This window comes from Aulonocara stuartgranti (assembly GCF_965226115.1).
Source record: "Aulonocara stuartgranti genome assembly, chromosome: 23".
Taxonomy (NCBI): domain Eukaryota; kingdom Metazoa; phylum Chordata; class Actinopteri; order Cichliformes; family Cichlidae; genus Aulonocara; species Aulonocara stuartgranti.
The window spans coordinates 42,179,150-42,195,631 of record NC_138958.1 but is presented as its reverse complement, the minus strand read 5'-3'; the positions used below and the strand labels follow the sequence as shown (position 1 = coordinate 42,195,631).

Sequence of the window (16,482 nt, the reverse complement as noted above, 5' to 3'; positions counted from 1 at the left end):
GAATTTATAGAACTATACTGTATGTGAGCAGCTGGATGACCAACAGTAAAACGACTTCACCTCCTGTAATAAGACACAAGTACAATCCCATCATATTTCATATATAAGACATATTTTTGAGGAATTTTGTTTATTAAATGAAATTATTTTGTGATTATACTCACATCAGTCATGATTGTGAAGTTGTTGATTTTAAGTTACAAGACTAAAAAGTAGAATTTATGTATGTAAAAGAAGAACAGGGATGAAAGCAGCTCCTGGGCATTATTAATTCAATCTGAGTATGTGGTTGATTGATTGATTGTCACAAAAAACTCTGGCTTCTTCTTTGAGTCCTGATGTGATCTTGTGATGGAGCGAGTTTGTGGCAGCAGCAGAACAAACAAACATCACATTGTACTGTTAAATGATTTCTCTCGATGGGTGTCTCTGCCAAGGCTGCCCTTATCTGTGTATCAGCCAATCAGAGTATTTCAGGTGAGCTCATCATCGTATCAAAATCCTTTAAATAGCTGCAGTCATACATTTCATCTGGTCTGTCTCAAACCAAATGGTCCTCGCTCTTGTTTCTATTCTGCAGATGGCAGGACTTTTGATCTGACGCATAGTCTGAGTGCGTGACGTAAACAACAACAAAGATATTGTCTGTCATCCTGAGAGTTTTTAAATTAGAAATAAGAATCACATGAATCACATGAGAAATTACATCTGTTATGCTACAAAAGTCCTCTTACAGCCAAGATGAACCTGCCCAGCAGAAACTGCAGATATTTTCCTTCAAAATGAAAGATTTAAAAGTCAAAGCCTGTCTGAGGCCTGGATGACGGGATAATGATTGTCTCTCTCTCCAGACCAGTTTCCACAGAAGTCAGGCTCTAAGCTTTATTTGTGTAGCTGACCAACTGCTGCTGCTGCTGTTGTCTCTGTTCCTGACTGGCTCAAAGGAAACTCCTCCTTGTCTATTAAAATAAGCACAGACAGGTTGCACCTGGATAATTACAACCATACCTTACATGAAATTACTGCACCCAATCTGTGCATGATATTTAGTTTCTGTGTTAAGAAATAGAAATGTAACCGTTTGTATTACATTTCTGTGCCCCATAGACTGCATGGATACAGAAATACAGATTTTATAACTAAGAGAACAATGACCCTGTAACCCTATAATTAAAAAAATAATCACAACACAGCCAAATTAATAATTTGAAATTAAACATTAAGAGTCTCACACATAAATAAGTGTTAGGTATTAAATGGGAAAAAATATCCAAAGAAAAAGGTAGAAACTGTGTTTGTTCCCCCCAACATTTAAATAATTTAATTATAAATAATTTAATTAAATGGTCCTAACACTGAGCCTTGATTGCTCCACAAGTAACCTTTACGTACTGCACAATAGTGACTGGGAGGTTATGAGAGACATCAAGTGTAACATAAACTGGCCTTGAGCTTCTACCTGAGATCAGAGGTTTTTTTTTTAAAAATAAATTATAATAATATCAATCGTAATATAAATAAATGCAAACATACATAAATAATAAATCTTACCTCTTATTGCATATTTATTTTTCTGTGTGAGGCTGGTTGCACAAACAATGCCAGTGAGGAGCAACAACAGAAAAAAACCTGATGAGTGCAAAAAATAAGAGAAAATTGTATTACTTGTAAAAAACTGGAAAAAATTAAGAATGTGCTCATTTTATTTCAGCATTTATATAAAAAATGTATGGGCTTTATACAGAAGTTGAAACCTACCGGCTCCAAAGCGCACAAAAACCCAGATGTTTGGTCCAGATTTTTCACCAGCGACATCTACAAAGTAAAACACAAAGAGAAAAATCTAAGGTTATTGTAAAATGAGTATCATAACATTGTCATTTCAATCTTTTAAAGTACAGTTAATTGTAGATACTACTCACAAAGCTTTAAGCATTCTTGGTAAACAGGCTCACTGATGGCAAAGCTGACGGGGTTAGAAACATTACAAGCGATGGGGAGGTTCATCACATCTTCAGCTTTTTTTGTTAGCGTGTCTATCAGATTTCCTTCTAACTCTTTATCCGTTGTAAGCCATTTATATTCCAAATAGTTTTCCTTCTTTAGAAGAAATTATGATTAAGATATTAATTAAATAGTTAAAAATAAAAGTGTAGAAGTTCTGGAAAGTAAAAATACTTTAAGATATTTATTATTTTCTTAAGGTTTAAATGAACAAATATGCAAAGCATATATGAAAAACAAGAAAGCTCAGAAAAACTGAGAAATTGATCTCTCTCCATATCTGATGAAAGACATGTCATATGTAGGTGGAGTTAGATATCAAGGAGGATCAGGAAGTCTCTGAAAAGGCAGTATAGTGGTGTCTGAGCCACTTGTAAACACCTCGTCATTAACTAATGATGTGATCAAAGAGCATGAGAAGCAGCCCAACTTTCATCAAATCATAACATCATTGATACAGCAGCATCTGTGAGTGAATGGTTGTCGTCAGCACAGTTTAAATCATGCTCGGTTTGGGGGGGAAAAGAAATAAAGTCCATTGTCTACAGATTCCTAAAATGCATGATATGTGTTAACTGTTTGAAAAGAACTCAAATTAAATATTGTCCTCACCTGATCAACACTGCAAGTGAAACTCACATTTATCGTAGAGCCTGTGCATTTCATCGTTACGTTTGGCTTCTGCACAGGGTCTGAGTAAAAAAAGAAAAGAAAAAATGATTATATCAACCTTTTTCTAAGTATATTTGTTTAGCTAGAAGAAGCATATTCACAATGGGTTGTTACCTACCTAATACACACAAACTCAAGCTCAGTAAATGTGCTACATTTCTTCCTTCTTCGTCATAAACTATAGGCGTGTATTGTCCCGAATTGTCTTTCATCAGTTTTGTCAGCTTTAGTGATCCAGTTGAATCAACAAAGAAGTCTTTCCTTGTGTTCCTCTTGGTCCGCTTGTCTAATTTGCTATTAAAGATTATTGTTGTGTTGTGGAACCATCTCAGGTTCTCAGATTCCTGCAACTTATGCTTAAGGGGCACAGTAAAACTTGAGCCTGTTGCAGCGTACTCATCACAACCATCCTGAGAGTCTTTGAAAGAGAAAACGAAGTAAGTATCATCAGAAACTTTAGGTTAGCCATGTTAGAAAAGCTCTGTACAGTTATAAGTATATTTATCAAATATTCAATGAAATTATGATCTTTTTATGTCAACTTTAGAGCTCTAATTTTAGGCATTTCATAGTTTCAACGCTACTATATATCTGCACCGCATCTCAGACCACTCTAGCGGACAGTTTTTGTCCACTAGAGTGGGATTTTCCACGGCATATTCTGCACCACCTCTCTGTGTGTTCATCATTTGTTTGAAGCCAGCTCACCTCCTGCAACCACTTTTCCGAGAATACGCGCTTCTTTTGCGGTTCAAACTCCTGACATTTCTTTGGAGGTGGAGGAACACCACAGTAATTGCTTAAAGGAGTTTGCTTCTCCGACATCTTTAAGAGTTCTAAACAAATGTCTGTCCTCCTCCAGAAAATCTTATGTATGCAAACGTGCGTTTCAACTTCTTAGCTGGTACGCGTCTTTTATTTTGAAAGCGCATTCGCACCTGTGGACCACCTATGTGCACCCCTGGTTATATCAGCCCTATATACAGTATAAACCTGCCTAGTAGAAACATTTCATGCTTATTTTCTTATTTTTCTTTAAACTGTGCTTTTTTTGACATTAGTCTACCTGTAGGAGGTTTCTTAGCAGGTAGCATTGGCTCTAAATACAAACATATAGCACAAGCACTGCTACCTTCCAAACCTTTAGCGTTACAGAACATTTTAATAAATTGTCTACCTACAATTTCTCTGATTGTTTACAAAACTACACTGTCTGTCTTTTTTTTTTTTTTAAGCGGTGATTAAAGTTTTAATGAATGCAGCCTTGACAGTAATTTAACATATTCGTTCCTTTCACGACAAAAGGTTGGTGTAGTTTGTGATTCAAATTCAATTGTTCTTTACTTAAAAGTAATTTGAAAATTCTTAATTTAATCAGGATAATTTAAATAACAAAGCGATCTACTGATGATCAAATAGCAATGGCAAAAAAACAAAAACCAACTAAATAAGCAGACAAAATAAATAAATAAATAAATAAAATAAAAACTACATATATCAATCACCTGGATCACCTGTTGAAAAAGAAAAAAGAAAACAAGCAGAAGAAAACGAGAGCAATACAATAAACAACATCACAATGATATATGGGAATATAACAGCAAATACTAAATATTAAACATTATTTTGACAGACTACACTGTCTGTCAAAAGGTGGAGTGGGTGGAGGGGGGTCCAGTACAATGCACAATGCAAAATATAATACAATGTCTAAGTTGACGAATCATTGACAGTCAGCTGATGTTTTAGAATATCGTCTGACACTAAAGGCCTAGTCACTTAGAGCTGTTCGAATACTAGTTATTACCTATATAGACTGATTTGTGTTTGGTTGGTTTCCTTTCTATTCTAAATTTTTGTGCACACGCAACAGCGTTTGTCCTTCAGACTGATTGTACAGCGGACTATGAAATGAAACTCTGTGGGCGTCCTGCCTTGTCACTTGTCACTTGAGGTTGGATAATTATATGTTCTATCTTCACACCACAGTCTGCATAAAAGCCATGCACACATAAACGTGTAGTAAAAGTGACTCAGCTTTGCAGTACAGTGCAACTTTGTATTTTTTATTATTAAAAAGTCTCAAAAGTTGAACGAAAATTAAAACTAAAACAAAAAAATGACTCCAGTTTGTCAGCAATTGTAACCATAATGAATTTGATTTGTCAATATTTAGACAGTTGGAAGGGAAATTGAGTAAACAAATACTTACGGGGCGCATAGCAGTTTTGTTGAACAGGCTGACTCAGCTCAGAGCTGACGGGGTTCGAAACATTACAAGAGAAACTGGCATTTACTACATCTTTGGCTACTCTTGTCAGTGTCATCTCTTTTTCTTTCAACCTTTTACCCTCCATCAGCCATTCGATTTTAAAATCATTCTGCAGAAGAAAATATCAATCATGGATTGGCATCATTCAGGGTTTAATCTTAAACCTCAAGTTTTTACAGCTTATAGAAGTCAAAGTTCAGCCAAGTCTGCTTCAGTCATGTGGGTAAAGATAATAAAATGCAAAATTGAATGTGTAATATGTCAAGGTCAAAGGTCAGACATCAGCATGTAGTAATACAAGAAGACTGACGCCAGGGTGTTGTAATAACATCATCATAGAACACCAAGTTTTAGTATAGCCCTTGCCCTTAAGGGGGAGTTGCACTCTTTAAGTGCTCTTGTTTGTTTTTATTAGTGTGTGAAATTAGTAAACACAAACAATTACAAAATTACAAAGATGGGAAAATATCACTCCTAAATAAATTCTTAACCATATCTTAGTATCTTTATCAGCAAGTGTAGGTAAATCTTCCAGAGGATGAGGACGTCTCTGAAAGAGTTGGTGAAGTTAACAGTAAACTTTAAGCTAATTTAAACTTTAAGGAAAATATGCCTGGTATAATCTGAATGTACACCAATCAAGTACACTTCATTTGACCAGATTTTGTTAAATGTAACATTTTATCTTGTACTTATATAACAAAATTACATGGAAAATTTACATCCAATTAAAATGGTTAACATCAGCATTTTAGGCAGAGGAAAACATTGTCATTTAAATCTAAATTAAAGACATGAAATATTATTCTTACCTGACTAACAACGCAAGTAAATTTGACTTCTGACTTGTTTGGACACATTATCTTCACTTTGGGCTTCTGTACACGGGCTGAGAAGAGAAGATTTGATTATAGCAATACCATCAGAAAGTACTGCTGATAAATTATTAAATAAACAATGAATACACAGGAACTAATAACAGATGCCGATTCATCAATACACATTTAATGAGTAGCAAAATACATTATTAAACTATATCAGCTTTTGTAAAAACACTCAGCTGATAAGGTAACACAGTGGCATGTTTTCAGGTGACTGCAACCTTTTATCTCTGCTCCAGATAAGGTATAAATAGTAATGCAAAAGGAAAGATTATATATTCATAGAACCAGAATAACTCTAATCTGGTGTCACCTACCCAAAACACATAAACGTGTGATTTTCATATTGCTTTCTAATGCTCCATCTTGACTGTAAACCTTTGGGATGTAGTTTCCAGAGTCATTTGCATCTAGATTTGTCAGTTTTAGGGATCCATCTGGATTAATGTCGTCCTTTTTTCCCTTGACATATATGGGATTAGGAGATTTGTTTTTTCTTTGCTCAAAGATTATTGTATCATTGTGCTTCCATTTTAAAACTGACGCTTTGTCCAGCTTGTGGTTCAGAGGCACAACAATGTTGTCACCTATTGCACCGTACAGGTTGCAAACATCCTGGGAATCTTTGAATCAGAAAGAATAAGAAAAAAAAAACACACAATCACATGACAAATTAGATGAATCATAAAACAAAAATTTGGGACAAGAAGACAACTTGATCTACATAATAAACACAGACGCAAACTTTGTAAACAACCCCACACTTCCTCTCTCTTCCTGAAACAACATAGCACTGTACTGTCAACTTTGTTTTGTCAACTTTAGAGAGCCACTTGAATCAATATCATCATTTTATTATTATCATTATTATGTTGTGGTGCCATCTCAGGTCATCTGAGTCACTTAAAGTAAAACCTGCGTCTCTTACTTACTGTACTACCATCCCGAGAGTCTTTGAAATAGAAAGAAAGGTGAAAAAAGGCAATAAGATAAGCAATGCTCTACCATATTTTGCTGTCGACCTTTAGACCACAATCTGCAAGCATTGCAAATCTAAATATGCACTGAAAATGACTTCAGTTTGTCAGCACTTGTAAGCATAATGTGTTTGATTTGTAAATGTTTAGACACTTGGAACTGAAACTGAATAACCTAATCCGGTCTTTAAGTGATGGCGTGATGAATCCTGCTTCCGGGCCCAAAGTAGTCTGCATTTAATAAGGCTGTTGTGTTTTTAACATGTTTTAATGCTTTGTATCTTGTTCTATTTTATCTCAACAAGCCCCTAAAAACAGTCAATGATCACTGTCGGCTTCTCTCAGGTTTTATTTCTGCTAATAATTTCAAAGTTCCGTTTTTAAACCCTTACGATGTAACTACAGCCGATGCAGCAGTATATTAATGACTAACCTTGTATTGTGGATGGATTATGTCAGTTGTTCTGCTGACTGAAGTTTGGTCCGTTTACAGCATCCTGCCATTCGAGTGCATTTGTCCCTGACCATTGGGAACCTCACATTAATTTTTATTGAGTGGAAAAAGTCCTCCGTTTGTTAGCGTTCGCCCACGAGCCTCACTGTTTATATTATGCTAACATAGCTGTGTCGCTAGCAATCACGCAACACATCATTAAATACCAGCTTGCCCAACTTCAGTAACCCTACAAACGTCACTGCTGTTTACTTCCCTGTCTTCATTTATGTTGAAAGTGATAGCAGAGCTGTACGTTTGAATTTGTTTCAGAAAACTCTTAGAACATGGTGTATCATATTTAGATGGAAGCTAGCGAGCTAACTCCCTGCTAACTTCTAACTCTGTTAAATTTCATAAATTCTGTTTTCATGGATGCCTGGATGTTAAACTTTATTGTTACACCTGGTAGAGCAGCAACGCTGATCATTTTATCACATGAAAGAATTTAGTTTTTGAGAGTTTTTCAACTCTCAGTAATGCTGCAGTGACCGTTCGTTTGACTTAGGGACCTGCAGCGGAGTTTGGGCCCAGACATGGCTAATGACGTCAGACTTAAAGACCGGATACTTACAGAGTTCATAGCAGTTTTGTTGAACAGGCAGACTGATGTCAGAGCTGACTGGGTTAGAAACATTACAAGAGAAACGGGCATTTGCCACATCTTTGGCTACTCTCGTCAGGGTCTTCTCTTTTTCTTCCAGTTTTTCATCATCGATAAACCAGTCGATCATAAAATTCTTCTCATTCTGTAAAAGAAAATATAATTTATTGATGAGCTGTAGGGTCATTAAGAATATGTCTCATAAAACATAAACCAAAGAAAAGTTCAAGAACAGACCAACACATTTTGAACACTTATTCTTAATTCTTTTCCATATCTCAGGGTCTTTATCAGTAAGTGTCATTTCAAAAACTTGAAAAAATCTTTAAAAAGAATTGTGAAAAGGTGATTGGTGGAATTTGAGTCCTTTGACTCATGCTATGACTTAAAAACCTGAGAAAAAGAGAATAACTGCCTACAGCAGCCCAACACAGCAAACGTCATGACTGGCCTTAACTGAAACACCTACATCATGAAAAAATGAATAGAAATAAAACGTTATCTGTGTTTGAATGCTTATAATTAATTATCTTCATTTAATTCATGCTGAGTTTCAGAGAGAGTAGGTGAGGATAGTCTTTGTCTACAAATTATTTTAACATTTATATATGAGTTAACTGTCTGAAAAAAAAATACTCTAAATAAAATATCAGTAAACCACATGAAATATTTTTCTCACCTGACCAACATTGCAAGTAAAATTGACATTTGTCTTAGAGTCTGTACACCTCACCGACACGTTGGGCTTCTGCACACGATCTGAGTAAAAAAAAATGTGGTAGCACTTTCTATTACAGCTCAGTAATAAAGGGGTCATAGTGGAGTAACAAGGGCAAACAAGAAGGTAATAATGTGGTAATTTCTTAGTTATTACTATGCAATTACCAAAGTAATAACCAAGTAATATCCAAGTAATATCATGATAAAAACAATGGTTACAGTTGAGTAATATTACTCTGAAATTTATGTAATAGGGCCCCAAAACTGGGGTAACAATGTGGACATACAGCTTGGTAATAAAGTGGTAATAGTACGGTAATAAGGAAGAAACAAGAACATAATAATGTGGCAATTTCTAAGTTATTACCACTCAATTACCTGTGGTAGAGTGGTAATAACTTTGAAATTACCACATTATTACCCGCTTGTTTGCCCCTTGTTAGCTTACTTTATCCCCTTTATTACCGATCTGTAACAGAAACCACTTTCATATAATTAGCATTATATATATATATATATATATATATATATATATATATATATATATATATATATATATATATATACATATACATATACATATACATATACATAACTATTTTTACTTACCTAATACACATAAACGCAAACTTTGTAAATGCCCTACGCTTACTCCATCTTCATCATAAACCTGTGGGGTGTATTGTCCCGACTTGTCTTTGGTCAGTTGTGTCAGCTTTAGAGATCCAGTTGAATCAACATCTTCATTTTTCCCTGTGATCACCTGTTTCTTTCTGCGTTTGAAGATTATTTTTGTAACGTGGAGCCATCTTAGACTACTAGATTCCTGCAACTTGTGCTTTAGTGGCACAGTAAAGCTTGTGCCTGCAGCAGCATACTCATCACAACCATCCTGAAAGTCTTTGAAAGAGAAAGAAAGGTGACGAAAAACAGAAGAATCAGATGAAAAATTTGATTAGCCGTGTTATATAAACTCTAACAAGCACGTTCATTTATTGTTACCTACCTAATATGCATAAGCTCAAGCTCGGTAAATCCTCTACATATGTTCCATCTTCATCGTAAACCATAGGGGTGTAAAGTCCTGACTTGTCCTTTGTGAGTTTTGTCAGCTTCAGTGATCCAGTTGACTCAACAAAGAAATCTTTTCCTTTGCCCCCCTTGTCTAATTTGCTATTAAAGATTATTGTTGTGTTGTGGAACCATCTCAGGTTCTCAGATTCCTTCAAAGTGTGTTTAAGTGGCACGGTAAAATTTGTGCCTGTTTCTGCATACTCATCACAACCATCCTGAGAGTCTTTGAACAGAAAGAAAGGTGGAAAATGACAGAAGAGCTAGATGACAAAAATAGGTAAGCCATGAAACATTATGATGACAACACATCATCAGATATAGAAACAGTATAAAACATCATGGCATGTTTTGGGTATTTTACAGGTGTTACAAGACAGCAGACCTCTATGGTATATGTTGGAGTCTTCAAGAATGATTAAGTTGGCAGATGACATGTTAAAAATACTTTTGCCTTGTAAATCTAAATGAAAAAGTTTGGAATTTAAAGCTTAAGATAAAAACCTGATGGAATAATAGATTAGCTGTACCGTACCTGTGGAGGCAATAAAGAAGTGGCTGAGCAGAAACACAGCGGTGGTGGTAACAGAGGCCATCTTCTCAATCAAATTCAGCTGAACAGAGAAGCTGCTTTTCAGCACTGAGGTTATTTTCTTCCCAAGCACTATCACAGATTTTATGCATGTACAATATGTGCATGTATGTTTCTAAAAGCAAGTGATAAGAAGCCTTCTGTACACCAAAGATGAAAAACAAATCAAGCAAAACAAGTCATACTCAGAACACAGACTGTGCATCTACTATTTTAGTTTTGTTGCTTCACCATAATGATTTACTGTAGTGACGCAACTATAATACTCTTATTATAGTATTATAATAGTATATATATAGTATATAGTATTATAATACTATTATTATAGTATTATAGTTGCTGATATTGTATAACTCTGTATGTATAATCTGACTTTTTTTGTTTCTGCTACAGCATCCTATCATTTGTTTCCTCATTGCTTTCCTATTAAAACGGGACACGATTTAAATCTTAAAATACACTCCTGTGTTTTTGGTACATGGGAGAAAAATAAATAAAAGGTGACTTATTTTGATTTTGTACTTTGACTTTACATATTAAGAGTGAGTGAGATTCAAAACTTTATTGAGTGTAATATGATAATGTAATCTTAAATTGGGAAGAACACATTTCATAAACATTTATTTCTAAACAGCTGCAGTTAAAACATACAAGCTCTTCTCGTGTAGAAGTTTAAACTTCTTACCTCAGAAGGTTTGACATGATGAAAGATCTGATACTCATGCACATAAATGACAGTTGTGCTTTTGTTTTTCCCTGAGTGGATGTTGTTTTTGTGCTGCTACACTGTCACAGCAGAAAGTGCACACCTATTTTTAGCTTGAAGTAGTTCAGCCCCTTCTCAAACCTCAGCTAATTGTAGCTTTGTTTCCACAAGGGTGGTTTTAGTTGTTTCTTGTAGAGGTAAGGCTTCTTGATGATATGCATTTTGGCAAAAATGAAAACACAAAAATGTAGAATAAATAGCAACAGAGGTGTTTTAACCTCTTGTTTTTCAAAATGTGTAAAAACATTTAACTTGTCTTCTTGTTCAGTTTTCTCAAAGTAAAGTTGGAGTTGAAGTTGCAATACAGTTATGCATCACAATGTAATGATCATAACATGTAGTATTTTCCCTGTATCTCACACAGAGTGTGGGGCTTTGTTAGTTTAATGGTACATTTTAAGATGAGCTTACATTAATTCAAAAGGTCTATTCAATTTTATAATCAATATAAAAGGAGTCTCGTCCCTTTATATTCCTCAGGTCTTTTACAATTAAAGGATTCAAGCTCCGGAAGTCTCCAGTCTCCTTCAATAGTCTCTATTTTTTGCTTGGTCCTAGATCCTTCAGGTAGATCCTGAGGTACAATAATAAACTGCAGGAATAATCAATAATAATTTAAACAGATGGCTAAGACTTGTACATGAAATGAACATAAAAAGATGGGAAAAAAACTAAGAGTATGTGCGTATGTGAACTTACCTTTAAATGTTTGAAACAAAATAATAAAGCTCACTGGGCAATGAGATGCCACTTCTCTCTTGTGGTTTAACATCTCACTGCTGATACTGATCACATGGTAAGAAGGAGGAAACACACTGAATAGTGTGTTCTTGAAACAAATATCTTCTATCGGGTTTCACATCACACCTGTAGTCTTCTTTTGGCTTTGGTTTTTGTACCTTAAACTTGTTGCTTCTTATGTCCGTATTTGTATGTGACTAGGAGCAAAAATAAAAGTCTGAGTCATACAGACTCATTTAAAAAATAGGATTTGGGCAAACTCTTGTCCTCTTTTGAAGCAAAAGGTTTATAAAGCATTAAGCCTTCAATCTTCATATCAGTACGGATGTGGCCAACTTGTTATTAACTTTGTGCAAGTGTAGCACTTTGACGCCTGCCTGTAGGCATCCATCCAAATCTTTCAAAATGAAGGAGAACTTAATGTTGTGTATCTGCTTCACTCAATTATGTACGGAGCCCCGCAGGGGACATGGGAGAAAAAAAAAATTAAGACGGACTTTTGCGAGATCTCGCAAAAGTTTTAGCCACATTCTTCGGACGCCGGCTCGAAGCCGACCGGGAGGTCGAGGCATGATGTGCCGGGAAAGCGGTGTTCCTCCCGGCTGTAGTAGGTCTCGACCTCCCGTTAGCTCGAAGCTAACGGGAAGAATGCGGCTAAAACTTTTGCGAGATCTCGCAAAAGTTTTGTGAGATCCCGAGTTTGTTTTGCGAGATCCCGCAAAAGTTTTGCGGGATCTCGCAAAAGTCCGTCTTAATTTTTTTTTCTCCCATGTCCCCTGCGGGGCTCCGTAATTATGGAACCCAAGACTTTGGGCTTTTGAGAAGGTAGGAGGCAATATTTTTGGTTCCCAAACTTTTCCTATTATGCCCACCTTGAAAAACTAAAAACATTGCACGCCCCCTTTCTGTTTTAATATTCTACTTGCAATTGGGAGGATTGCATTTCTGGTCTAACTTAATATAGATCAGATTCTTGTTACCTGTCTAGATTGATTGTCTATTTGGGGTTAATGTTCCTTAATTTTCTCCATTACATGTAGTTTACACCTTCAGTAAGAAGCTAACAAACATTAGTTGACTGAAACATGAGTGTTTTGCACAGAACACCTGACCTCATTGCTGAGGCTTGTTAGTGTATACCATACATAGTGTTTGTAGTGAGCAGAAACAGTGCACCTTATTTTATATGGTTATGCTTATTTAATGTTTATTAAAGACTAAAGACTTTATATTTGGCTCATTTATGTATGTTTATGTTGAAAAGTTTTCACTTTCTCGCTTTACACGGCCTTAGTCCTATTGAAGGATAGCATTTGTTTGGAACTACCACTTATTTCTAGCCCAGGGTAGGGAATGCAAAGTTCCCTAATAATATTAGTGTTTTATTTCAAAATACAGTAAATGCAACCCTTTAAGTTGTTCATTTTCCTCATCTATTGTCAAATTTGGTGAATGCTACAAACTCTGTCAAAGCCTCCAACTATTTCCTTATAATCTCACACATTTTAGTGCCTATCTCTAAAACCTAAAGACTGGTCAGATATTTTCTAGCTTACCCAGACCAACTAGTGGGTCTGAAAATGTTACATTGTGTCATTGTGAGTGGATGGAAACCTCCACCATGTTCCTGAGTCTCCTTGATATCTGCCCCTGGGCAGGGCCGTCATACCTTCAACAGCTCCACTCACCTGGAGCTGATTTGAGGCAATGAGGCTGGAGAGATTTAAGCCCTATGCTAACGTCCCTATGGGGCGTCTCCCATTTTGACCTCGGGACTTCCAGGCCATACTCAGCACAGATGTTCCTGTATACTATGCCGGTCACCTGGTTATGACATTCCATGTATGCCCTGTCTGCTAGCATCTTGCACCCTGCTGTTATGTGCTGGATTGGCTCAGAGGCAACTTTACACAGCCTGCACCTGGGGTCTTGCCTGGTGTGATAGACCCCAGCCTCTATGGATCTTGTGCTCAGAGCTTGTTCCTGTGCTGCCATGATTAGTGCCTCTGTGCGTCCTTTGAGTCCAGCTTTGTACAGCAACTGGTAAGACTTCTGGATGTCAGCCACATCCTTTATCTGCCGGTGGTACATACTGTGCAGGAGCCTGTCCTTCCATAATGGTCCCTCCTCTTTCTTGGGTTTCTGCTGCCTGAGGTATTCAGTGAGCACGTGTGTGGTGGAAGTGTGGTCCATGGCACAGCTACAGGGGAGGAGTGGTGCAGTGAGCTCAAGGGGGCGGTACCGGGAGGCAAGTGAGTCACAGGTGGTGGCGATTGTGTGATGACAGTGTCTTCTTTTCTGTTTGTCTATATAGTGACGGCAGAAGTGAGCCGGAGGGAGAGCTGAACCGGAACGGACTGTCTCCTGTGCAGAACTGTCAAATAAATACATCTCTTGTGAGCAGAAACATTGTGTGTATCACTTCACAACGTGGTTGGATGGAGCCATCCTCCTGACGTATTTGTGGATGTGGATGAACCCCTTCAGTGAGATCATCAACAACACTGGCTACGGACAGTGTTGGGAAGGTTACTTTTAAAATGTATTCCTCTACAAATTACAGAATACATGCCCCAAAATGTATTTTGTAATGTATTCCGTTACGTTACTCAATGACAGTAACGTATTCTGAATACTTTGGATTACTTAATATATTATCATGCTGTTTACAACTACATGAATGTACTATTGCTGTGTGATTTATTACTATTACTGAAGGTCCGCGGCTCCAAACTGTAGTAAAGGGACCTCTGACTAATATGTTAATAGGTTCGTGTCGGGCTCGTAGCTGAAAACTAGCTTTATTGTGTTGTCTGGGTCAACTTTGCTAGCGAGAGACAGAGAGAGGCGTTGAAAGGCTGCTCCAACTGAACTTATTGTTCCGGAGGGAAAACACAAACACAGTGTACAGTTGAGTCTTAATAGCTTACTTACAACTGGGCTCGTCAGGCTCTCTTTTTGGCTGCAGTGGTTATTATTTTATTTACATGCTTCCAGCTCCCGTTTCTGCTCCGTGACAGCTTGTACTTTTCCACTCTCCTTTTTCTCCCTCCCTCGCTCACAGACACATAACGGGTATGGCAGTCCATTCTCCCTGCACGGACTACACTGCCCATGAGGCTACATTCTTTAGGGCTATGCCTGTAGCATTCTGCCTATTAGCTTAGTACAACAACAACAACAAAAAGGCGCTCTCTCACCCAGGAAACACGCAGAGAGAGCGTCACCCTGTAACCATGGCAACCGTAACGCTGCCACCTGGAACCACAGCACAAACAAAACCCAAACAGTCCTGACCCGCGACAATATGAAACAGGAAAATACCGCAGTAATCCATTTATTTCAACAAAGTAACTGTATTCTGAATACCACCTTTTTAAACAGTAACTGTAACAGAATACAGTTACTCTTATTTTGTATTTTAAATACGTAACGGCGGTACATGTATTCTGTCACTCCCCAACACTGGCTACGGATACCAACTATGGAACTGAGCATACATCAGCCACTTCCCTAAACATGGATGAAATCAAGCTGTATGCAAAGAGTGAACGCGACATCGATTCACTGATCCACACCGCAAGGATATACAGCAATTACATATCTTGATGACTTTTCTGGTCTTATTGATCAGCAAAGATTAACGTAAGATTTACACAGTGTTTGTTTGATAGTATAGTACCGTAATGACACTCATACCAATGATTTGTCTGTAGAAACTGTCTGGATTTCAACCTGTGTTATGTATTTAACCTTAAATATATTTTTTATGTTATACTTTCATATTTGAAAAAAGTAAAATAAAATTGCTCATTCTGATGCGAGGAGCCTTGTTCATGTTTGTTATTGGTCACAAGCTGCCAACACCACCCAAGCTGTCAAGGCTGTGTGCAGGCAGGCAGGAAAAAAATTGGGACAACTAGAAACAGGGCATGAAAACAGAACACACATGCCAGAATGAATGTATAGACATGTTAACATGCAGGATTGAGCAATTTCTTTTTTAAAGCAAATGGTGTAAAATCCTTTAATACTTAAAACCAACAAAACAGGATGTAACAACCTCACTAGAGTTTTGTAAAACTCAATATTTCCAATGGCTTGTAGAGCACAACTCTGGTTTGTGTGGCTGCAGGACTGTGACGACCATAGCTGTGCAAAGATATTTTGGGGGCAGGTTTTAAGCTAGAAAAGAATTCAGTTGCACACAAGAGGTACACCTTTTACTTCATTTTAATACCCGTGCAGTCATGTAGATATAAAAGCACATTAAAAATCAACAGATCAGCAAATTATAGACAATTAACAATTAACAATGTACTATAACAAAAAAACAACAACAAAAAGAAAAGAAAAAAATCATATTAACATAGACCAAGGTCGTTTGCATTAAGTATTCTAAATTTATAACAAGAACAGGCAACTTTTAATATCTCCGTGAATGTGTAATGTTTTAGTCGGATACAACAGCGGTCCCCAACCTTTTTTTGCGCCACGGACCAGTTTATGTCCGACAATATTTTCACAGAGCAGCCTTTAAGGTGTCATGGATAAATACAACAAAATAAAACCAGTACCAGTTCGTGACACGCAAGAAAATACCTAGGGAAACTGAGTTAACGCTAAAAATGATTCAAAAAATAATGCTACAAAACCGCTGAAAAAACCTTAAAAACCATGAATTTCACA

The 16,482-nt window shown here is 36.8% G+C and overlaps 2 protein-coding genes across 2 annotated transcripts in view; both read right to left on the bottom strand.

Annotated features, from left to right (window-relative positions):
• The window catches only part of LOC309701345 (T-lymphocyte surface antigen Ly-9-like), a 31,226-nt gene that overhangs the window by 11,037 nt on the left and 3,707 nt on the right, over window positions 1–16,482 (bottom strand). The window lies entirely within an intron of this gene.
• Window positions 81–10,290, bottom strand: LOC309700186 (uncharacterized protein; the record flags this gene model as incomplete). Its single annotated transcript, XM_082523634.1, has 14 exons — window positions 81–959; window positions 1,552–1,629; window positions 1,759–1,815; window positions 1,923–2,100; window positions 2,617–2,696; window positions 2,795–3,094; window positions 4,889–5,057; window positions 5,761–5,837; window positions 6,147–6,452; window positions 7,874–8,048; window positions 8,583–8,662; window positions 9,233–9,523; window positions 9,630–9,920; window positions 10,230–10,290. The coding sequence occupies 14 exons, from the start codon at window positions 10,288–10,290 to the stop codon at window positions 883–885; spliced, it is 2,220 nt and encodes a 739-aa protein (XP_082379760.1). The 3' UTR covers window positions 81–882.